Source organism: Salvia hispanica, chromosome 5, assembly GCF_029641045.1.
Source record: "Salvia hispanica isolate PSC_SH4W2 chromosome 5, Shi_PSC_v1, whole genome shotgun sequence".
NCBI lineage: Eukaryota > Viridiplantae > Streptophyta > Magnoliopsida > Lamiales > Lamiaceae > Salvia > Salvia hispanica.
This window is the reverse complement of record NC_142696.1, coordinates 34,610,715-34,636,696: the sequence shown is the minus strand read 5'-3', so window position 1 is coordinate 34,636,696 and position 25,982 is coordinate 34,610,715. Positions and strand designations below refer to the sequence as shown.

The 25,982-nt window shown below is 33.6% G+C and overlaps 2 protein-coding genes across 2 annotated transcripts; one reads left to right on the top strand and one right to left on the bottom strand.

The window, feature by feature from the left end:
• Positions 1-969: 969 nt before the first annotated feature.
• On the bottom strand, positions 970-3,678 carry LRX3 (Leucine-rich repeat (LRR) family protein). The gene has a single exon (XM_048085811.2). The coding sequence runs from the start codon at positions 3,455-3,457 to the stop codon at positions 1,343-1,345; it is 2,115 nt and encodes a 704-aa protein (XP_047941768.2). The 5' UTR covers positions 3,458-3,678; the 3' UTR covers positions 970-1,342.
• Positions 3,679-19,916: 16,238 nt separating this feature from the next.
• Positions 19,917-25,446, top strand: LOC125187854 (protein tesmin/TSO1-like CXC 5). The gene is made up of 8 exons (XM_048084503.2): positions 19,917-20,572; positions 21,524-21,634; positions 21,755-21,932; positions 22,812-23,168; positions 23,899-24,002; positions 24,072-24,166; positions 24,282-24,671; positions 25,067-25,446. The coding sequence occupies exons 1-8, from the start codon at positions 20,286-20,288 to the stop codon at positions 25,321-25,323; spliced, it is 1,779 nt and encodes a 592-aa protein (XP_047940460.2). The 5' UTR covers positions 19,917-20,285; the 3' UTR covers positions 25,324-25,446.
• Positions 25,447-25,982: the final 536 nt, after the last annotated feature.

Here is a 25,982-nt window from a genome sequence, read left to right as displayed (position 1 = left end):
TTATTATTTTTCCGAGACATAAAAAAATACTACTACTAGTAGGAGAAAAGTAAAAGGAAAAAGTGGAAAGAGAAGAGGAGGACAAAGGTGTCATTTCATAATTAGATAAATTTAAAAATAGAGATTGTGACCGTCAACTGATTTGGATGTATCGTTAACTAGCATACGGGGACCGTCAACTGATTTGGATGTGTCGTTAATTATGGGCGATCACCCTATTTGATTAGACGTTTTTCTCGTTTTAATATACCATCAACAATTCAATTCACTATTATAATTAATGAAAATCTTTATTAATAGGGATCATGGATATTGTAACATAAAATTATTTAAAACTAATTAATGTTATAAGTTTTGGTTAAACCTCTTATTCTAATTTAATGGAGTTCTCCCTAACAAACAAATATGGAGTAATTTGTCATTTTTCAACAAAAATGTCACATCGACTCATTTGCTTGGTCAGAAGAAACTTATTCGCTTAGAAAATGTTAAATTCGGAACACATGAATGGATAATTGGAAATATTTATCATAATTTGATGTCGCCTTCAACCTCTTCATCATTATCAATTTATCATCATCACCATGTGCTTGGTCTCCTTCACGTTAATAAGGCGTCGTCAAACACCACATCACATTTTTGTTCATCATTTTCACCCATTAAACTAACATAATCCAATTAATTCCCTCTGATTTTATCCCAAATCATACTATGATTAAATTATATAGGAGGAAAAAGAGCAGAGAAAAGGAACTCAGCAATTAGGGAAAAAAAAACAGAAGAGAGAAGAAGGCCCGGATCAATTCTGGGAAAAAACTGATGTATTGAATACCAATGTTAAATGATGATTATTATTCTATAAACTGGTGAAAAAGAGAGAAAAAAATGTATGATAAATAAAAATGAAAGGCAGCAAACTAAGGCTAGAACAACAGCAGTTCTAGTTCCTGATTATGATATACATACAACTCCCTGCAATTTACCTAATTTATTTCACAACTTAAATTTATGATCCATCACAATAAATTGGAAAGATATATATATATAAAAATTTCAGCTCTTAATTCATGTCTCTCTTCTTGGTCACCCACTCATCTTGCTTCTTCCACAAGGGCAACTAAAATAAATCAATACATTATACCAGGCACAAATGCTCTCATCCAATACCTAATTGGATCACTCTCTCTATCCCTCTTTGTGTTTCATTTCCGCTCATCCAGTGATGAGAGAATCATGTATGCCAAGGGACAATGGTAAGCACTGAGACGTAAAGATGACTAATTAAAACATGTAGATACCTGTTTCTTTTTCTTTCTCTGGAAATGGTTTTGGGCAAAAAAAATCAATAGAAGGGGGGTGGAGGAGGGGAGGCGTATGAGACTCCGGTGATCGGAGGCAATGGCCCTTCGTAGACTGGTGATGGAGGTGGAGGAGGTGAGCTGTAGATGTATGGGGCTGGTGGTGGGGGTGATGGTGATGGTGGGGGCTTGTGGACGTAAGGTGTGGGTGAGGGTGGAGGTGGTGGAGGTTCTTGACATGGGGGCGGGGGCGGCGGCGGTGGTTCTATACAAGGCTGGGGTGGTGGTGGAGAGTAGGTTGGGGGAGGTGGTGAATGCGAGGGCGGAGGTGGTGAATGTGGGGGTGGAGGTGGGGAATGCGGTGGAGGGGGTGAATTGGGCGGTGGAGGGGGGGAATGAGGCGGTGGAGGTGGTGAGTGAGATGGTGGAGGTGGAGAGTGAGATGGTGGGGGAGGTGAGTAGTAATAATAGGGAATGGGTGGCGGAGGTGAATGGGCTGGTGGAGGAGGTGGTGGATGGCCAGGAGGTGGCGGTGGTGGTGGTCGAATACATGGAGGATAAGGTTCTGGTGAAGGCGATGGAGGGGGAGGAGATGGAGGAGGTGGTGAAGGCGATGGAGGGGGAGGAGATGGTGGGGGAGGCGATGGTGGTGGAGGCGACGGAGGAGGAGGTGGAGGAGAGTAGACAGGTGGGGGAGGCGATGGTGGTGGAGGAGACGGGGGTGGAGGTGGGGGTGAGTATACAGGAGGGGGAGGTGACGGCGGAGGTGGAGAAGGCGGTGGTGGCGGCGGTGGTGATGGCGGAGGTGGAGAAGGTGGTGGTGGTGGAGGTGAGTATACAGGTGGGGGAGGTGGTGGCGGAGGTGGAGGTGAATAAACAGGGGGTGGCGGAGAATACACAGGAGGCGGAGGTGGAGGTGAAGGAGGCGGTGGAGCTGGAAGAGTGGGGATAAACCGATGACACCGGAATGCACCACAGTGAAATTTCTTAGCCAAAACAGCTGAACAATGAGCGGCTGATCGCTGAGCCGGCCTGTTAGCCAAACAATTCTGCCGATCATTAAACTCGGGCAGGGCCAAGCACACAGGCGGCTCACCGGTGAAGAAGTTATTGGTGATGGTGAAATTCTCCAGCTTCGGCAGCTTGCAAATGCTCTGCGGAATAGTGCCGGTGAAAATATTGTTAGCCACATTCAGCTGCTCCAAACTCAACATATCTCCAATGCTTTCCGGCAACGGCCCCACTATTCCATTGTAGCTCACGTCAAGCACCGTCAAGTTCTTCAGCATCCCAATCTCCGGCGGCAGGCACGACCTCAGCCCGTTGTTCATCAAAATAATCTCATTCAACCTGGTCATGTTGCCGAGGCTCGCCGGCACACAGCCGTGGAATTTGTTGTTGGCTAGCACAATCACGGAAACCGGCGAATTGCCAAAGTTATCCGGCAATTCGAAAGCGAACCTGTTGTGATTGATGAAGATAGCATCCAATGGCTTGTCGAAGAGCTGCGGCGGCACCGTTCCTTCAAACTCATTGTACCGAATATCCAAATATATGAGCTTAGGCAAGTCTAGAACAACATAAGGAAACTTTCCGGCGAACCTGTTGTTGCTCAGGTCGAGCTCAAACAGCACCTTCAAGTTCTTAAACTTCTTCGGCACCGTTCCGCAGAAACGGTTGGAATTGATATGGAAAATGCCGAGATCTCTGAGGAGGCCGAGTTCCTCCGGCAAATAGCCGGCGATGTCTCCGTGGTTGAGATCGATTCCAGCGACGGTGCGGATTGAGGAATTGTCGAGCGCCGGGGCGCAGAAGACGTAGGAGTAGTTGCAAACGTCAGATCCAACCCAATCGCCGGTGAGATTGTAGGGATCTGAGAGAATGGCCTTCTTCCAGGCCTGCAGCGCGATGTAGGCGTCGCGGAGGCGAGGGTTTTCGAAGACGAGCGACGGATCGAGGGTGACGTTCTCGCCTCTGTCGCCGAACTCGTCTAAGTAGTAGAGCAGCTGGCGCTTGGCGATGTAGCTGACTTGTGCGTCATTGAGAGGACCGCCATTGCTGCCGATGTGAACCTCGGAAGCATCAGCGGAGGAGAGGAAGAGAGATAGCAGCAGCAGCGCGACACCGCTCCACGAAATGCAGCGATTCTTTTGCTTCATCTCACACCAGACATCTATCTGCGGCAGCTGAGAATGGGGATTGTATACGCCCTATTTCCGCCTACGCCTGCGAAATGCGGCGGAGATCTGGGCGGAGAATGGGGAGAGGAAGCGGAGAAATTGAGATCTGAGGTTTAGAGATTTGGGTGGCTTTGAAGAGAGGAGTCAGAGAGAGAGAGAGAAGAATTGTGCTGTGCGGTGTGTGTATGAGAGAGGAAGTGGGGAAGGGATATAAAGGAGCATTATCATATCACAATATAAACTAATTATTGATTTTCATAGAATAATATTACAAATATACTAGTATTACCGTATTATTTAGTACTTTTCTTACGATTATATCTATTCCTATAAATATCATTAGCAGTAACAATTTTTATACATATTACAAAAATATCAAATTACAATGTATTACAGTAATTTATAATTTTATTATAATTATATCTAGGGAATATTATTATTTAAATTATATATTATTTTATATTTTTCTCAACTGTATAATTAAAATAATTATAATATTACAATAAAACATCATCGTTTCAGATAAATCACGTCTTTTAATTAATATTTAAAATATAAATATCGCTTTGTTAAAAATAACACCATTTTATTAGTACTATTTTTTTCATATTTGACTTTGCCATATAATTTAAATTTTTAACTATTACTATTAAAATGAGCAAAAAAGTCAACAAAATATCATTAATTATCTGTTATATTATTTTATAAATATCATTAGTAATAATATTTTTTATATATTTTATCACAGTTATATTAATACCTATAAATATCATGAATGCAAATTGCTTTTTAGTAACTAATTAACGTATTTTGTGTGGGAGAGATAAGTGGTGGGGCCCTTGTTTTGAATTAGAATTGCTTTAGCTAATTAAGGGGGAAAAATGAACATACAGCTAAGTCACAGCTCAAAGCCCACTAGATTCTCTCACTTCACACGGTCTCTCTCGCTCTCTCTCTAAAAGAGGAGACTTTATTTATTCGAACTAACACATTTATGCTCAACGCGCTCCTCCACATAAAAAGTTTCCAATAATGCCCTCGAAAAGTTTTCAATTAAAACAACCGCACATATTAATTTATTGCAAAACGGCCAAAATGAGTATGAATAAATTATAAATTGTCGTATATAAGTAGAAATGTAGAATCACAGGCTCACAGTGCCATTATTTTGAGTAAGATGCTGCTCCTTTTTATTCATATATTCAGATAGAGGGGTACGTGGCAATTTAACTAAACTATAACGACTACAATATAAAATGGAGGCAGATTATTTTTAATATAAAGTTAGAGATAAAAAAATATGTGGAAGAGCGGTTGAATGGAATATGCAAATATTAGGCGTGACGGCGTTAGGCCGGCCAACTGTACAATTATATGTAAACGCGTTTGGAGGTGGCGTTTTGTGGAGAATGGGACATGCAGTTTAGTTCTAAGATTAATATAAATAATATTAGAAAAATACTAGTAATAATGATTTCATGAAATATACACGATTTGGGGTAAGTAGGATTTGTTTGTTTGTTGGAATGTGGATGGGATTCCAATTAATGAATGTGCGCTAAATTACAGAATTGTGGATAAGAAAAGGAAAAAAAAAAAGAAAAATAGAGATGCATGGACTTGGACCAGTTAATTCTTTATAGGAATAAATAACAAAATTGTTTGACTCTCATTAATCTCTTTTATTTTCTCCATATCATACAATACATAGTAATTTAGCTAATTTTGTTTTAGTCAAATTGTGCAGTGCGTATTTTCAAATTTTCTTATGTTCGTGTCTCGATAGTTCTTTGTACTCATATCTTTGCAATTTTTGATTTTGTATTTTTTTTTATTGAACCTTTTAATCATGACACATTATGAGCATTTTTTTATTATATTGAAAAATACTAAAGTTAAAATTTGTTTCTAATTGGGAGTTTATATGAGACATTTCAAAAATTTGAGGGAAAACTATCTTTATTCTACAAAATATTTAAATTTGGGATATTTCACACTTTACTTTCTTTAGCAAATATACATTGTTGTACAACATATCTTAGGTAAGTATCAATCGCGTGAGCATCACGTTCGATGAATACAGGTTTAGCATTATTTGTTTTATTAGTATATTATTTTGATTCTATATATTAACAAAATTTATTCACGTTATTTTTTTTAATTTTTATAAAATTCAAAGCTTGATTTGTTTTTTTTCTCTATAATTTTAAATAAATGTTTAAAATAACAAATTGAGCCTTGATTTTTATAAATATTGTAAAATTAAAAAAATGGAGTAATTTTTAATATATTAAAATCAAACTAAATGTAACAATAACACAAATAATGTTAAATGTGTATTAAATGATTATTATGCTCACATGAGGTACGTTTAGTAATCTCATTTTCATAGTTTGTGTTGGTTTGCGTGTTATAAGGCCCTCAATTTATCGTGTTATGCCGTTTAGACATTTTTGTCTAATAATAACAAAAAAAAAAAGCTTTGATGCACGCTATTGTTTTCAAGCCAAAATTATGTGCCGGTACAATTGATTATTTAAATAAGTCAAATTTGACGCGAAAACAAAACTATAAGTTTTTATAGTAAAAAATAACAAACTAAATCTATTTAAATTGCAAAAATCGTTGATTAACAAAACTAATCTTTTAATTAAGTAGGCTCTATTATGGCAGTTTGTTAGAGACCTAGGTGTATTTTATTTAAATATAGTTAGTTTGTGAGTCATGTCCAGCAAAACACTATCTATAGATGGATGAAAGCACTCACACTAATGGCACTACGAACATTATTTTTCTAGTTGTCTTATTGCAAAATTGAGTGTAGAGGAGGGTTTTGGGTTGAGTGAAATTTTCTAACTTCCACTATTTCTGTAAATTCAGATGTAAATATAGAATTCCTACACACCATCTTAGTTACATGTTATATACTACAGTTTTAAATTTTACTCCTATATATTTTTAAATTTTTTTACTCCATCTTTTGATTTACTTTCTTAGTTTCTAATAGGAATTACAACTTAGTTTTTAAAATGTTTTTTTTTTAAATTTAATAAAGTAATTTTGAGTTATTTATTAAGTAACATTTAAAAATAGTAACAAAAAAAGAATCGGATATTTATTTTTAAAAATAAAATCTAAAAATGAAGTTGCGTGTGTTTTGATATGATTTGAGATTTAAGTAGAATGATGGCATAGCATGATTATGTTATGGTTTGAATTTTAATTTGAGGTCTACATTGTTAATGGCATGATCAATACCAGTTACTCTGCAATAGTTCTGCAAGTGATGTTCATGTGATCATCAATTAAATATAAAAAGAAAATGATTGATTTTCATCATGCACCGGCCACTATTATTTTTTAGTCCAAGAGAATGGAAAAATGTCACACGCCTACTTTACTAGATTGGTGATCGTTCAAGTGTTAATAATTTAGTACTAACAATGTATTCATTCATATTTTCCTTCTGATGTTTAGGCATTGACAAATATATTTATCTATCATGAATAAAAATTCGATCAAGTTTATACACATTATTGCTTGTATAATATAACTAGAAATAAAAGTTAGCTAGATAGTAGTCCTCTAATAAAGCATAAAAGTTGTCATTAAGTTTTTCTTCAACCTTTTTATATACACAATTTTGTTTATTTTAATTTTATAACCGTTGCCTAGGGTTGATTTATAACGAGTACGTATATGATTGTTATACTTAATGTTTGATCATTTCAAGATAATTACTAATGATTTTTCTTCATTCAGAATCTTAATTAATAAATAATTAGTATAATTTTTAATATTTTGATTAACTTTTTTTATGTTAACGGCTACTACTAAAACAATTGATTCAAAATGATCTCATACGCGCTCGAGCATGCCTTGTGCATGCATTTTTTCTACCAACAAGGCAACAACCATTAATTATGTCTCAACTCTCAACGATCTATTGAGTTTAAAATAAATGTATTTTGTATGCAATTCTGATTGTTTGCAGATATATTGATATATGCCTTTAACATGAAATTGAATTTTAAATAAATTTACATTCAAGGAGTTGTTATAAGTAATGCGGAAATATACAGTACTCCAGTATTAAGCCTATATATATGATCATTCTTTGGCATCAAGCAACTATCATCATTTCACTACAATTCCACCTTACAATAAAACACCTCTTAACTTAAACAAATATTAACCTTTTATTTAATTATTTTAAAATGTAAACTTTATTGACTTTATAAATTGGTCTTTTAATTGCGTCAATGATTTCTTTTGGGTCATGAATTTATCATTTATATATATTGCATCACTTGTTCATATAAATACAGGTTGATCAATGCTAACAAATGCAACCAATCAAGTTTACTTCTTTGAAAATCTTGCATGATGGTAGATGAAGTTTATAATGGACATCACATTTTTCATGAGGTCTCAAAGGCCAGGCATGACTTTATTTAGATGTATCTTTTCATATGTGAGCGTTATATACACTGAATACATACTTGCATCTATTTTTATTTTTTTATATGTAGAGTAGGATTTTTTTTACAAAACCTACCCTAAACGATAATTAAACACTCGATATTATTGTGTATAAAAAGATATGCTGTTAATTTAGTCTGAAGTAAGCTTTACAAAACACACATGAATTACATATCTCCTAAAAACTCCCAACAATCTACTCCTTCCGTCCCTTAAATACTGTCACAGTTTGATCGGGCACAGATTTCAAGAAATGTAATGGAGAGTGAGTTGAAAAAATTGGTAGGATGTGGATCCTACTTTATAATAAAATATGAGTAGGAATATAATAGGTTAATGGAATGTGAGATCCAATATTAAAAATGGTAAAAAGTGAAATGTGATAAATTTTGTGGGAGGAATGAAAATGGAAAAATGTGACAAAATTTAAGGGGCGGAGAGGGTAATAAAATTGCAACAAAAAATCAAGCTATAACATATTTAACTCACAAATCAAATTCACAATTGCAGACAAATTGCAAATCCTACATTTGCAGACAACGAAAATACACAATGGTAGAAAAAATACCAAAACTCATAAAATTGGAAGTCACAATTCCAAGAAAAAAAATAAATGCAAACAAATATTGGGTTAGAGCGAAGCAAGAATGGAATGACCGACATGGCTGCAAACCTAGTTACATCACTGGGTTTGCCTAGCCAAGAAACGACTGAATTCCCTCTTCTTGGCGAAGACCCAAAAATAATGTTTGGAGCCTGGAGGCGGGCTGCAATTAAGACAACAGGCTAGGAAGAAGAACCGTCCCCCAAATCGAATAAGACTATAAGAGATTAAAAAGGAAGAAGGATTCGCAACTTAACATAATCTTAAAATTTCCACCCTTCCCTATTAAATATCTCATGTTATGTCCACTATTAATATCACATTTCACTTCTATTATTTTTTATAAAATAAAAGTTTATATTTCACTGACTTACATCCTTGTTATCAAATTAATATGCATATTCAAGTAAAATTAGAACTACACTAACTCACTAACTTTTCTCTTCCCTTTTTACTTTAATCTAGACGCATCAATGACCTGTATTGTGTTACTAACGAATAGACACAATAATTTAATACGAATAAATTTGGAAACTGGACTCTGACCTAGTCATATGCATCCAAAGAATGTGACGTGTGTAAGTTTTAATAGAATTATATCCTATAAAACCGTGTCTTATACAGTATTTATCACTTTTTATTTTAAAAATAATTAAATATTAGTATTAAATTTGTATCGTCTCTAATATCTCTACATTGCATGTACAAAAACAAAAGTTTCCTTATCTCATATTTTATCCTCTATATAATTTGTTTTCATAAACTTGGTATCATAAAAATTCATAGATTCTTAGTTCTAAAATTTTCAAAATTTCAAAAATTATCTTAAACCATCGAAATATCTCAAATTCGGAAAATTTCTTTTTTTTTGCATTTGATAAGAATCTTTAAATTTTCTCAAATACTGAATATTTGCAAAATACCGATATTCTTCCAATTTAAGTCAAATTTCTACATCTTAACAAATTTCCGTATTAGAAAATGTCTCACAATTTGTTCGGAATCAGAATGTCTCAAAAACTACTCCATGTTTGAGATTCTCAACTCATTTCATAAGTCTCGTGTAAATTTCAAATTATTTTGAAATTTAGCTTTATAAAAAAATTACTTTTTTTTGTTGTTCAGAATTGTGGACTTCAATTGGACGTAGAAATTATATTAGATAATAGATTGATGGTTGTATATATCATGTATGTACATGTGCATGAAAGATAAAAAAAATATTTTATGAAAAAATGAATTTAGAAATAAAAGGATATTGTATATATTCACATGAATATTAATTAGGTGATTCTCAATCATTTTAGTTAAGGGAATTTTAGATTCAAACTTGAAATATATGTATTCTGTAAAACTATTGTTTTATGCTATTTAGACAACTCATCAATTTTAATTTAAATGAGATTATATTGATGAAGTCTATAATTTCCATAGCTGTATTATTTATTTATATATTTATCTAATTAGAGATTGACGTTAGTAATTTAATACAGTAACATTTAATTATTTTATTTTAAAATAAAAGGAGACTATGTACTATATGGCAGTGGCGGAGCCACGTGAAAACAAGGGGGTACGAGTGTACCCCCAAAATAAGTTAGTGGAGTTGGTCTAGTGGTATGATTTCCGGTCTTTCACTTTGGAGGCATGGGTTTGATTCTTCTCGGCAGCATTTTTTTTCAGTTTTTTATCCTATTTGTCTAGTGTCTTCAGATATTGCATTTTATTTAGTATATCTTTGCTTTTATATCGGTTAAATATTAGTATAAAATTCGTTTGAAAACCAACAAAACTTCACACACATTCTCGTGTAATGCATGTTTCATCATAATATAGTATTTAATTTTTTTATTTTTTTTACTTCCTTTAGTTGCACATCTACGTGATGTTTGTTTTATTAAAATTAAAATTATAGATTTTATGAGAGAAAAAATTAAATAAAATATTAACAGATTTTGAAGCTTCAAATCGTTAAATTTATTTATCGTACCCCCAAACGAAAAATACTGAATTCGGTATATGGCTAATAGGTTAAGTGAATATTAATAGGTTTATTAGAAAATTCTTTTAGTTAATTATGCGAATTTTGACTTCAAAGTATTAAATAGCTAGTAATATTTTATAAAATTGTTTTTATAGTATTTTATTTTGTTCAAACAGCTCGGCGACTTGTTTTTAAAATGACTAATTCAATCAACATTTTTTGCACAAATATAGTCAACGTAAGGTGTCATCTAACCCTGATCTATTTATTCAAATTAAAACAGTATTATATTTTTATCAATTAAATTGCACATTCTTCATCGTCATAACTCGGAAAATGGACAAGTGTCATTTAAGATTTTGCTACAGCCAGACGCTCATGTAAAAAAAATGCAAACTATGTCAAATTTCAACTATTTCAAAAGAACAAAACAAACTTCTATTACTTTTTGATTGTCAGCTGATTATTTAATACGACCAATTTGTAGATTTATTTTGTTGACTTTAAATATTAATTATGAGTGTGCCAGTTTAATGATAAATTATGTTACATATCTTTGTATATGAGCACAATTTGTGAGCACTGCGCTCGATTAAAACACAATTAGCATTGTTTGTTTTATTTTAAAAATATTATTTCATATAATTAAAATCAATTTACCTGTATAAAACAAATTAAACAACGTTAATTGTATTTCAAACGGACGTAGTGCTAACATAAAATATATAACATCTCTTTTTTCAAATTATGAGTATGCAAGAGTATCTTTCAGAAGGTGGTAAATAAGAAGGTAAAGTAAAATACAAACTCATATATTGTACAAACTCAAAACTTTTCAACACAATGTCAACACAATATAAAATTTCAAGATTTTAATGTCAACATAATGTCAACACAGTGCCAACCGTTGACACTGTTTTGATATTTTGTGTTGCTATTATTTTGTAATTTGTTGACAATTTTTAACAGTTCAGATAATAGTTTGGAGTTTGCATTTGATTACATTCCTATATATAATATCTTCTTCATCAACGGAAAGGGTGTTTAAGAAGATATTATACCTTCTTTCATTTTGAATATTTACCTTTACCTTTTTTTCACATGAAAGGTAAATATAATAGTTAATTTTGCATAAATTTTTTTATCTTCTTTCATTCGAATTCACTAAGAAGGTATGCTTATTTTTTTTAAGAGGCGAATGAGAAATATATCTTCTCAATTTAACTCTAATAGCATCTTCAAAGAAAAATGAAAATAGAGAGATAACTACCTATTTACCTCTTCTTCATAAAAATTCATTCTCCAATGGAAAAAAAACATATTCCGAGAATGTATTATGTATTATAACTTTTTCAATTTTAAAGAAGAATCTCCAAGGGTAAAAAGGTAAATTCACTATTTTTTAGAAGGTATATTTACCTTTTGTGGAGGCTAATGAAAAATATATTTTTTCAATTTACCTTTTCCCCTCGAAATGCTTAGAGATGCTCTAACTCACACAATTTTTCACATTATGTTTATAATTTTAGTTTTACGCCGGTATTTGTTTTTTAAAATTATTTTTATTTATTTATTGCTGTTTTTCATTGTTCTTTGCCTTTCAAGAGTGACTTTTGTTGTATATTCAATATTTTTATTAATGTCTTATATTTTGAGTGTCTCATTTAGTCATATGTAAACATTATAAGACACATTTTTTTTGAAAAATGTATATCTAGATACAAGATTTTCTAGTCATTTATTGTTTGGTCGACTGTCATACAACTTGGGGCGTTTATTTATTTTCATATGATAATGGAGTGGGATCTTTGTTTGTTCGGTTTAACATTTTAAGTGATTGATCGGACCTACAAAACGAATATCTTATTTTACTATTGCTTATGTTCAAATTATTATGTGGACATCAAATAGAGAAATCAATTTAGGATCTTCCTTAATGAATAAAGCTAGTTTAGTTTGACTCGGACAACGTAAACCTTATAAAATAGTCATCGCATCAATATCTTGCATTCTATAATTATTTGAAAAGCAAATAATTTTCGTAAGTTAGGAGTCATGACCGACAATATAAAGGGTAATTATTAAAGTTTGAGTTTAGAAAATGCTCTCAAATATTTGTGGTATTATTATTATAAATACTCAAGCTATTGCTAGGAATGAAACAATGAGACACTAATAATTTCCTACCCAAGCTATTGCTAGGAATGAAACAATGAGACACTCCATTTACTTTATAATATAGGAAGCTTAATTAAAGAAGAAAATGGTATTTATTGAGGCCATGTATGTTACTCCATTTAATAGTGATTTTTTGCAGTTGTTTGCATTTACTAAAAGCAATAATTTTTCAACAGGAGAAAAGGGGATCTTTTTATTTTTGTGAATCGTACAACTGTAATCGAACTAATTTGGATTCGGTGGTTAGACACTATTGGAAAAATGGACCCAATGTGTTGCACCACACTTCAAATCTCACCGACACCATGGTTTCCGATATTTTTCATTTTCCCAGTCCCACTTTAATTACGTTGAGTTAGAGTTTTTTTTTTTATATACTAAAATGGTTAGATTATTTTAAATGATGAGCTAGATGTTTAACAAAGCGTAATACCCCCGAGTCAAAAACTCTAGTTACGGCCGCATTAGCAAAAATGAATAGTATCATCATGTATTCCTATAGATCCAAAGACATGTCTGTTTTCTTGGATTAATACTTTATTGAAAAGATCTGATATGTGCTCACGGAGTTTCGTGTTTTACGTTATTATGTGGACGATTTGGGATATTAGAAACAATATGGTACGGTTGTACACCAAGATGTCAAACATAAGAGAGAGTTCGAGGAGAATCGACTTTTGTAGCGTCTTAAAACTTGGTGGAAAGGGTGGTGCCTGGAGTTCCTCTTTGCACCAAGGTTGTTAGTGGGATTTGAAGGTTGTTAGAGGCTGGCTAGGATCAAGAGTTTCACGAATAGGTATATATGACTGATGACATCTTGATTCAAATTTTGATGAGCTTAAAAAATACAGTAATTCATTCTTAGCTCCCCATAAAAGTAAACGAAAAATAGAAGCCAAATAGAGTGTATTCTGGGGCATACTTGAATTTGGTGGGAGGAGAGAGAGTCTAAATTTTATAGGATTACATTTTATTCTAAAAAATATTTTGTCTATTGTCCTAAGGAATATCTTAAATTTATAAATTGCCTTATTTAAAAAAAACAGTGGGAAGAGAGAGAAATCAATGAGTTGGGACATTATACATAGACCAAAAAGAAGTATGAAAGTGTTCGCATAACACAAGCATGATTATAAAGTAGATATTAAAATTTTTATTCATAAATAAACTTAAATTACGAAAATACGCATTTGTTTAGTTCTTAAAAAATTTGGGAACAATGGGCTCGGTTTCGAGTTGGACCTATTCAAGGATATGTTGAATTAGATTCCTTTAAATCGAATGGAAACTTTTTTAATTTGAAATGTTTTAAGCTAAACACTCTTTTTGTTTATCGGTCTATTAACAGATAAATTTGTCTGTTTGGATTGACACTTTTACCAGTTTTATTCAAAAAAAGAAAAGGAAAGATAGATTTATTAAAAGGAATTGCGACATAACACTTTCAACTTTTTCCCTGTTGTTTGCATCAACCCTTGTTTGGTTTAATTTTGGCTTTTATGCATGTCTCTTACGTATTTAACTATGCATATACTAACTGCTATAGGTTAATTGTTTAATTAAATTAATATCTTAATTGCTATTTTTATTATCTCCACCGCATGTTCAGTTTTCTTGAAGTATGGATAAAAATAATTCATATGTTAAGTCTACTGGAGTAATGTTTACGTTTTACTAAATTGTGAGGAAAATAGTGAAATGAAATAGAGAAAAATAATCATGACTATTTAGATTTTAGAGACATCGAGACTCAATTGACGAAGCCAGCTAGCTTGTCATTTCCAATAGATGGAGTTTTTCATTGAAGTCTATAGCATTAAGGTAATATGTACTATGTAGACATATTTTTAATTTAAAATTGTTACATTGGACAAATTCAAATATAGAAATGTATCTTATTTAGGGTCAACTTCAATCCTCGACGCCATTACTTCTCCCAATTCAGAAAATAAAATTATCTTATTTATTTACTGCACCTTCTCCTTTTTAATAAATTGGGAGTTCGAGTTATCTCGAGTGTAAATGTTGAATAATGATTGATCATTTAATAAAATGAGAAGAGATTTCTCTATTGCAAAAGTGAGTATAATTAGCATGAAAATATATAAAATTTATATTTTCTATGTGTAAAATTTACTCTCTCTTTCCACCGAAAATATTATGATTGTGAGAGATGTGGATTTTAGTGTAATTAGTAAAATATGAAAAAAAATGGTTGAAATTTGAGATAAAAATGTAAAAAATATTTGAAATTATGGCTCACAGTCACATGGAATAAGTTTTAAACAAATAGACGTATGAGATTAATAAATTGCAATAAAGTAAAAATAAATAATTTTAATAATTAATTTTAAAATGGAAAAAATTATGCCTACTACTGGACAGATTGTTTTTTAGTTGTAAAAGCACTACTTCCTCCATCCATGAAAAATATTCCAAAATGAAAAATGTATGAATCATGGATAGAGGGTGTTTATCGGTTGATACACTGGAGTAAACAAGATAAGCAGCCCAATCCTATTGCTAATTACCCAATAGCCGTATCAAACATCTTAATCCAGTTTGAGAAGGTCTCTGTATAAACGGCTCAATTAAAGCCCAAACAGAGTCCGTGTAGCATTAATCAAATAATAAAATCAATTAATCAAGAGAATATTGAGATTGTAATGTACCCTAACAACTCAATCTATAATAATAACACAACCTAATCAACGTCTAACACTTATGTAAATATTATTCAAAATGTTTGAAGCTTCGAAGAACTGAGCCATATAGCATTAGCCTATGATTAATGGAAGATTCATCATCACAAAACTTGTAATATCAGTATTTTGTAAATTGCTGCAACTTTATTAATGATTAATTGACTATGTAAAGGTTTCGAAATCTTAATCAATTTTTCGATGTGTGTTTTGCTATTTCATAAATTTTCATGATATTGAACTACATTTGTACTCGTTCCACGTCCGTATAAATCGATCTATCGTTCAATAGTACTCCATATTACTCCTAAAATCTAGATACTGAACACAAATTGCAATAATGATTTTTTTGATAAATAGAAAAATTCAAGCCATCTGAAGGGCGAGCATTGGGACACAGAAATCAAAAGAGCCCCAACAAAGCTATAACAACAAAAGAAAAGCTAAAAAAACAACAAGGCCCTCGCAGCCAAAAAGACACTAACCCGAAGCAAAAGGTCTACCTGCCATCGCAAACCCACGAGCAAACCTTATTGTGTGTTTCGTGCCTTCATCTAGCTCCTAATCTCATCAATAATGATGATATTATAACTATTACAAATAACTAAGCATTAAAAATACAATTCAAATTATAAATTTTAAAAATACAAAAATACAACCTCTTCTTTGATTACTGAAAAATATTTGTGCTCATATAATTATAATTAAGCTATAACTAGTAATATTCTTTTTTAGGATTTTTATTTCCGAAAAGGGTTTCATAAAAAAATAGTACAATTTAAATTAATGATGCAACTATAATGAATGTGTTAGATAAAATAGTAAAAGAAATACTACTTATATACAAATTCATAGTATAAATTACTTGCTTATTAATTCCAGAACGTTTATTTTGATTCCCTTAATAATAAGATTCTATAATTTAAACCTTAATATTAATATTAATATAATGCGAATTAGTAATTACCTAATCAACGTAATATAGGTTTCATTACTTCATGCAATCATCTGATTAATTTGAATTTAAGAATGTTAGCAAGACAATTATTGTAAATAGTATAATTAATAAATTTGGAAGACTTAAACCAAGAGTAAGATAAATAAGAATATATATATTGGGATTTTTTTGCAATTTAATAATATTTATTATATTACTTGTAAACTAAAATTGTCAAATTAAACTTCCCAAATTAAAAACATAGGAGTAGCTATTTATTTGACCAGCTAGTTAAGGTAACTCTAACCTAGTCATGCTTTGTTTCCTTGTTAAATGAAAGAATGGAAGCACCCACTTTATAAAGATATATATAGATGGAACTTGCTAAATGGAAGCACCCACTTTATAAACATACATAGATGGAACTTGCTAAATATTTAACGTAGGGGCAAAAGTATCATTAATGACATATTAAAAAGGATTATAATAGTATAAGAAAATATGGTAATGACACATAGGATTTAGACTTAAGATATTTACGATTTCGAAAATATGGTAATGACACATAGGATTTAGACTAATTATATTCTTTCAAGACTATATTATTGGATTAAATATGCCTTATATTTAGTTCACGAAATTAGATCCTATAATTTAATCATAAATGAATAATCATGTGATAATTTGTCATAGCCACCCCTCTAATTAAAATAATTTTACAGGTTAATTCTACATAATTAGTAATGACAACATAACGACACCCAAATTTACGGTGCAATTATAATCATAATCAAATAAGAGTATCATATTCACATTTTATCATATTCACATGAACTAATAAATTAAATCTAATTACTATAACTAACTGACTTCACTATCTAAACAACCATGAAGGATCAACTTCCAAACTATGCTATCTAATGTCTCAAGAACTATTAAGTTATCAACTTATCATGAAGGTAAAATCATGTCTTCTCTCGTAATATACAATTTCTAGATTGCAACTTAAAACTGAAATCTCCTTCTAAAATTTAATCAACAACTCCTAATAGTTTGTAGTATTTAATTTTTCACTTAAAAGCTGAAGTCTCTCGACCATTATTTATTAAAGTGTCAATACTCCTCTATCAAATTAAGTTACTCATATCTCAGTTACTGTAGCAACATCAACATTTACTCATAAGAAAGCACTGACTCAACTTATTTTTAACACAAGTATACCCGCAAGTGTGCGGGGCTAATGTAACAAATAGTAAGCAAAGAGCAATGTCAACCTAATTACCACGAACCAACCTCAACTACTATCTAGATGAATCGGAAGTTTGGTTTTTCTAAATCTATTTAAAAGCAAGGTAAAAATAATTAAAAACAACTAGAGAACTAAAAGCAAATAAAAAAACGGATGTAGATCAAGGATGAGAAAGGTAGAATCCTACGGGATCGATAACAACTATCATATGCTCAACTAACTTCCTAAGTCCTAACTATGCCAACAAAAGGTCTCAAGGGTTATTAAGCTATCACTAAGGTAAAACTATATCTTTTCTCAAAGCATACAATTTGTAGATTGCTACCTAGAACCGAAGTCTCCTTCCTAGAACTAAGGCAACAACTCTTAATAGCTCCTAAGATACTTAGCTTCATTCAAAGGCTCAAATCTCTCGATTATATTGGCAAAGACGTCAATTTCTTCTCTTTCAAATTAAACTACTCACTTCTCAGTTCTTGTAGTAAAATCCACATGCATTTATAAGGTGATCAGTCAAATAAATGTATAAGTACGGAAGAAATCAAAATAACCACATGAGCCAAGACATAGAAAAAGGAAATCAATTAAACATAAGAATCATTGTATCTCCCCCGTAGAACTCTACGAAGGATTTAGCTACTCATGTTCATCACAAAAATCATAGAAATATTTAAAAACATTGTTTGAACAAGCATAAAACTAAAAGTAGAAACTCCTAGAATTGGATTGGGCGTATTGGAGGTCTCGTCTTCAATCTTGCAATGAATACTCGTCCTCTGCTCGTTCTTCTCTTCTTCCTAGGTGAAAAAGTAGTATTTTTGGGGTAGGAGGCGTGAAAGTTGTGTTTGGAGGCGTTTCCTAAGCATATATATACCTAGGGTTGACTTTGGGCCCAAAATAAATTGTCGGACGAAGCTGGCGGGTCACCAGGTTGGGTGTGCGTCGAAGCTGGCGAGTCGCCAGCTGCTTACGGCATTTTTCTCGTCTTTTGCTGGCGGGTCGCCAGGTTAGTTTGAATGCGAACCTGACGGGTCGCCAGCTATGTCGCTGCTCTGCGCAGTCTTAGTAAAACGGCTGTAACTTCTTCTACCGAACTCCGATTGAGACGTTTAAGATATCCACGCGAAGCTCTTTCGAAGACGAAGAGAATGGTATGCATTAAATGCGAACCGGACTTCAAAATCTCCAGAAAAGCTTTCTCGAACACTGAGCAGCTGCACATCCGCATGTTTTGTATATTTTTTAACACATTTTTCACAAAATGGTCAAAATACCAACATAATAGGAAAGTAGCTATAACCATGTCTCAAAGTACACAATATATGATCAAAACCAAGTAAAACTACTCTCTAAAATCATGTAAAATCCAAGTTAATCAAGCACAGTAATTAAAATACATGTAAAAACATAGAAGCAATTGAAATAACTTCATTAGCTAAAACATAAAAAAAAAAAACTGAAATCAATTAAGCATAGAAATCAATGTATCAATAAAGCTAAACATGTTCATAACAAGAGTCAAATAACTAATGGATGAGAATATTAAAAAGCTAGACTAACTACACCATTGATGGAATCTCAATTGAGAGCTCAGTCTTTACTATGTGGAATAATTGTGTAAGTCCGATCTTGAATTTGTCGATATTTGGATATGTATTCTCTTATTTGAGATATGAGTAATGTGTATAATGATCCCATTTTTCATGCACTAGGTCTTCTCTTTTTAAAAGGCATTAAAATCCTTTCTCGAACAAATCAACACGTCTTACCTGGCAGAAGAAGGATTGTGGGAGAATCTATCCAGCCTAGGTAGATCTTCTGGAGTAACCTGATCCGTATAAGTTATCTGGACAACACATAGTCTTTGTAAAACAAAGATAACTTTTTTCACATAAGTCTAATTTAGACAGCAAGATACTCACGTGAAGCTCTTTCGAAGACGAAGAGATTGGTAAACTTTACAAACTACTAATTAAAAATCACAATTTTAGCCCATTTTTCCTTCAAACTCAACAAACTCATCAACAAACCAATTTGCATTTAAATGGCGCAAAAATCTAATTCAACAACAAACACTGCAATCTACTAATAAAAACTGCAAAGTAACGAATTTATCAAAGATTAATATATAGCACTCCTAAATTTTTTTTTAGGTAGTAGACTAGTAGTAGGGTTATACAAATAACGAATAAATAAATAAATAAAGTATAGGGGTCGAAATGGGGTTAGATTATAATAGTGGGGGGTTAAAACGAAATAAATATTTAGAAAATTGAATTTCAAAAGCAAAGCTAGAGAGGGAGGAGAGACACTCTCTCTTTCGGAAAATTCCACCATTTTTTCCCGATTTATGCATTCAGCAGATAAGCGTTGATGCATCTCTGTACGTGTAAAGATTGATTATTTATTCTGATTGAAGCTGTATACCGGCCACGATTCTGAATTTCTTCTTTCGTTTGAATCTGAGTTCTTCCATAAATTATTCAGAGTTTTGAATTTGAATTTTATGCATTTAGTCTTCTTCATTCTGGTGCTTCCAGCGAGGAATTAGTTGGATATGGCTGATTCTCTGGAACGAAAATCAGTGGAATTGGTTTCTTATGCCTGATTTTCATTTTTCCCGGAGAAGTTTTGTTCGTGTGGTTGTTTTTGTTTCAATTCGAATTTCGTAATGGAGCAGAGAGAGGGAGATGATTTACCTCCAAATAAGCAGCTGCCTCCTCAATCAGAAGCTTCTTCTCCGGCGCCAGCGGATTTGCCGGCGAGGAAGCTTGTGAGGCAGCTGGATTTTACTGGCTTAAGCGCCTCATCGAGTGTTGAAAGCCAGCAGCCGGTGCAGCCCGCTGTACAGCAGCCACAGTTGGCGAAGAACCAGCCGCCGCAGATGCTGTTTATGACGATGCAACAAACTCCGCAGCCAGCTCTGCCGCCGGCTCAACATTCGATACGACCTATTTTGTGAGTGCTTTCTGCAATTCTGGAATTGTACATGATTGTTCGTTTTGATGCTGCTAGAATTTTGGGGGAAAAACTGATCTTTTGAGCTGAAGAGATCGGATTTCTGGTAGAGTTTAGGTTTTTGGGATGCAAATTTTGTATTCCATGATCAAATTATGATCTGTGTTTAGCTCCTCGGAGCCTTTTTTGAGCATTCGTTGAAAAGTTTAGACTACATCATGGAATAGTAGTAATGCGTCATCTCCTCTTATACTTGACTGAGTGTTCTACATGGAAATCTGTGAAGTTGTTTACTCTATATCCGAGAGACTGGAATGTCAAATATTAGATATTCATTTATGATTTTACATAAATATTTGTAGGTAAGATTAAGTATGTGTTACTGTTTTAGTGTGGCTATGTTTGTCAAGTCAAAATGGCTGAGACATTTATCTAGGATTAAAACATGAGTAATGCTGCTTGTTTGTTCTTGGTGTCTCAAAGTTAACTAAGACTTTTACATGGAGATATGCAAGCTTCTTTCTTCTCATTATTAGATTCTTCATTGGCCTGTTAGGATTAGGTGAAGATGATTTTGTTAGCATTACTGAGAAGGTGTCTGAATTTTCTTATAATGTGCGTGATTTCTTGCAACATTTATGCAAGACGTGTTTTTTACATTGTTTTGTCTACTTCCTGGCCTATATTTTTCCTCTATCCATGATAGCTTTGACATTTTGCTTGTGCTTCATAGCTAAATAAAGCACGGCTCCTTTCTCAAACCCTTATTTACTCGAATATTTAATGTTAGGTCACACATTCTGACCTATCTTAGTTTGTTCATTTCTTTTCTGAGAGTGGAGGCGTCCCTGCATTAGCCTGTAAAACAGAAACGCCTGGTGTTCATTTAGTAAATGAATCTATAGTCCTTTTGCTTCTTTGTATCTCATGATTTAACTCTCCTACTTCCAGGAAACCTGAATCCCCTAGAACGCGCCCAAGACAGAATGTATCTGAAGTAAAAGATGGCACTCCAAAGAAGCAAAAGCAGTGTAATTGCAAACATTCACGATGTTTGAAGTTGTAAGCTGCTACTGCACTTCATGTTTTATTTGTAATCATTCATTGCCTGTTTGGTAGTCAAATGCTTCTTAGTTATATCTCTGGCATGGAGTATAACACATATTTCACAATTATGGTCAGGTATTGTGAATGCTTTGCTTCTGGAGTGTATTGTGATGGTTGCAACTGTGTCAATTGTCATAACAATGTCGAAAATGACGCAGCCAGAAGAGAAGCAGTTGAGGCAACACTAGAAAGGAACCCAACTGCTTTCAGACCCAAAATTGCTAGCAGTCCACATGGAGCTCGGGATAGCAGGGTAATCTCTGAACTCGAAATGCCATCTCACTAGACCTTTAGTATATAATATGTACTCTTACATGTTTTCTATTTGGTAAACTAAGCTGCCTTCTCTTTTTTATACTCCCTCTGTCCCCCATTTTTAGTCCACTTTTGCCATTTTTGTCCGTCCCCCATTTATTGTCCACTTTCACTTTTTACCATAAATGTTAAGTAGGCCCCACATTCCACAAACTCATTTTCACTCACATTTTATTATAAACCAATATATAAAAGTGGGACCCACATTCCACTAACTTTTCAACCCACTTTTCTTTACATTTCTTAAAACTCGTGCCCAACACACAGTGGACTAAAAATGGGGGACGGAAGGAGTATTCATACACTGAAATAAAAAAATGTTACTCCTAGTTGGCTTATAATGTGCAAGTTTAAACTACTTTTCTCTAATCAGGACCTTTGGTTTTCAGGATATTTTATGGATTGTGTAATTTTGTTTCTGAGATTATATGAGTTACAGTCTAACTAGTCTATCGATCATTTTAACATTATTGCAAATGCTTTGGGAAACCTCAAAATATGTTTTGTGATTGTTACTTGCTCTTTGATTTCTGGGCGATTCTCCACGCGCTTTTGTTCTGTGGCTGAGTTGCACATAGTCTTCTTCAAATGATATGGCATATGACCTTCATAATAGTCCCGTAAAGGTCGCATCTACTTTTCTATTTGTTGAGTTATATAACCCCATACCTGTATTTTTCGACATTATATATTTGTAAACTATTTTTTATATCTTTGTACCAAACTCTTCAGTTCAAGATGAATGAGAATCGTGCCTATTCGGCTGTTTGCCACTTATGATGGCATTATTTGATTCTATTATTCTATGCATATTCAGGAAGAAGCTGGTGAAGTGTTAGTTTCAGGAAAGCATAACAAAGGATGTCACTGTAAGAAATCAGGATGTCTTAAAAAGTACTGTGAGTGCTTTCAAGCAAATATTCTTTGTTCTGAAAATTGTAAATGCATGGACTGCAAAAACTATGAAGGAAGTGAAGAGCGACAGGCTCTCTTTCATGGGGATCATGCCAATAACATTGTATATATCCAACAGGCAGCAAATGCTGCCATCACGGGTGCTATTGGGTCTTCTGGTTATGGGTCTCCTCCATTAAGTAAGAAAAGGAAAGGCCAAGACCTCTTATTTGGGCCAACAGTGAAAGATTCTGCACAACGGCTTGGACAGTTACAACAGGTACTGCTCTGTTCTTATGTACAGAAGTGGCAAACGTTCAGCAGTTGAAAGGGAAGTAATGGATCTGTATTGTTGACAATATTTGTATACTCAGTCTATTTCATAAATGGCTGGACTGAGCCTATAGGGTGTGTTGGCTGACTTGAGTATATATATGATTAGGTAAAAATCTTTATCAGATGCTAGTTGAGGCTGGATTTATTTGTATCAATGGTAACAGGCTTAACTTGCTCAAACCTAAGTTTGTTCTTGATTATAAGACCGTAGCCAAAATTCCACACTAGAAATTGGAATAGTATGAATTCATGCATACCACATGACATAGTTCTATCTTCAATAGTAGCTGACTGGTATCCATTAGATTTACTCGTGATGACGAAAATAAGTTTCTTCTCTTCAAAAACTACTAATCCTGTATGAGTTTTGATTTACTTGATCTTAATTAGAAAGTTCTAAGAACTCTCTGTTATATATTAACCGCACACTTCAACATTTTGGCATGCTATATTGCTTCAGAGAAATGAAGTGTTCAGTAGGCACGTAAAATGTAAATCTGAAGCAAGGCCATCATTTCATTGACATAGTTTCGAGATTCCAGGGTTCTGAGGAGACTTGCACATGTTATTGCTGGACAAAATTTTGCATTTCCTTAGAAGTACAGAAAATCACGATGGAGTTATCGCGTTTTACAGTAGTATCTTACTGATGGCACAAAATTCATTGATGACAGGTGAATCAAGTTAAGGCTTCTGTACCTTCCCCCTTATCGCCTTCAATACCTGGTACTGGCCCCAGTAATTCGTCTGTTGTAAATCCATCAAAGTTTACTTACAGGTTACACTCCTTCCTCATTCTTTTTTTCAGTTTTACTTCAAAGTACTAATTTTAGTGCATTTATTGAAGGTCTTTGTTAGCTGACATCATTCAGCCCCAAGATTTGAAGGAGCTTTGTTCAGTGCTTGTTGTATATTCAGGAGAGGCTGCAAGAATGCTTGCAGGTATAAATGGCCACGTGAATTTTCATCCAATTTTCTGTATTTTGAAAAGAGTTCGCACTCGGTAAAAGCATATAAAATTTTCTTGTTAAGTGAACTTAAAATTATCATGAAACAGAAAAGCAAGCAGAAGATTCCAAAGACTGCTCATTAGTTTCTTCAACACAAGAACAGTCTCAAAGCCAAAAGCATATTTCAGCTGAGAGAGCTCAAGCTCCTTCATCCGAAAGCCAGAGAGAGAGGACCAAAGCAGAGGAGTCTGGTTCAGATGGAGCAGATGTTTCAAGAGGAAGGGCGATGTCACCCAGCACTTTAGCTCTAATGTGTGATGAAGGAGATACAATGTTCACTTCCGTTGCTTCCTCTAGTGGTTTAGTGGAATCTAATGAGCCATCCCAATTGCCTATTGAGCAAGGAATGGCTGAGGCTTATGCTGAACAAGAAAGGATTGTCTTAACAAAGTTCCGAGAATGTCTTAACCGGCTCATCACGTTAGGAGAAATAAAAGGCAAGTCTTATCATCTTTGCTTTGCATTATTTAGCTTATTAGAAATTTGAGCCCTCACGTCAGTTTCAGTTGTTTTTGTTGAAATCTTTGCTTTGTTTAAGAATGCCTACTAGCTAGCACTTTTCTTATTTTATGAGCTATGTTTATTTTAGACAACTAAAAATTCTTAAATATATATAGGGACTTGTTTCATGAAATATCTTTATATGATTGAACAACTATAACAATTCTGGTGGTAGAATATGAACTCTGTATCAAAAAGTTATTGACATAGAGAATCAAATAGAATTTGCACTATGAACTTGAATGATGCTAAGAGCATGCAAGGGACCAGAAATGTGATTCACAATATTGAATTATGATGGATATTGATTATGCCATATTCCACCATGCAGAGACAAAGTATTGTTCGTTAGCACGGATACAATCAGGTGTAGAAAATGACCTTGTGGCTAGCACCAGCTATTCGAATGAGAGCATTGGTAGGAGCCAACAACTGATAAGCAATGGTGCAGCTGTATTTGCTGCTTCTACGCAAAGAGCTTCTCCAGCTGTAACTCTGGCACTTGATGCAGTCAATAATGTAGCCCATCAAAGAGTAACACATCCTGAAAACGGAGATGTAAAAACGAAACCTGAATCACAATCGTGATGTGCAGTGTGTAGGATTAGATATGCTGCTACATCATTTGTAATATTATGCAGATTTTCTTTTTTCCCATTCATTAATCATTATCAATTTAAGATAAAAATAATTCATGTTCCTTTTGTTCAATTCAACTTATTCTTTGATTTCTTTTCATGTCTTTTTAGTCTGGAGGTTAGCATCCTCTGTATTTTTTGGCGTGGGGAATTTAGAGATTGAGTTTCCATTGAAAGATAACAGAAAACTGCTCACACTCAACTGCTTCCTCCCCTAAATAAGACCAAAACCGAAAACTGCTCTCTCTCTCTCTCATTTATTTCTTCAGCCAGCATTCAACTCGAAAACTTTAAAGTAAGCAAGAATAGCTTATCTGGATTGATCCCTTCAACCATCTGCACCCTTCTTCCTCAGTACAACATCTTGATTTCTCCAACAATGACTTTGCAGGCACGATTAGTCAAGGTTTTTGGCCACAGCCTAAACTTGCGGAGTTTATGAGCCAGTTACAACGAGAGATCCCACTTATTATTTGCAAGCTGTTGACATTGCCAGAAATTAACGTACAGGAAACTCTCTCTCTGGGATAACAACCTGGCAGGGAGGAGTCCTCGATATATTGGGAAGCTCTCCATCCTGGAACAACTACACCTACACCTACACATAAA

Coding starts and splice junctions, on each gene's coding strand:
- LRX3 (XM_048085811.2), bottom strand. CDS start 3,457: ATGAAGCAAAAGAATCGCTGCATTTCGTGGAGCGGTGTCGCGCTGCTG.
- LOC125187854 (XM_048084503.2), top strand. CDS start 20,286: ATGGAGCAGAGAGAGGGAGATGATTTACCTCCAAATAAGCAGCTGCCT. Junction 20,573..21,523: donor CATTCGATACGACCTATTTT/GTGAGTGCTTTC, acceptor TCCTACTTCCAG/GAAACCTGAATCCCCTAGAA. Junction 24,672..25,066: donor CACGTTAGGAGAAATAAAAG/GCAAGTCTTATC, acceptor TCCACCATGCAG/AGACAAAGTATTGTTCGTTA.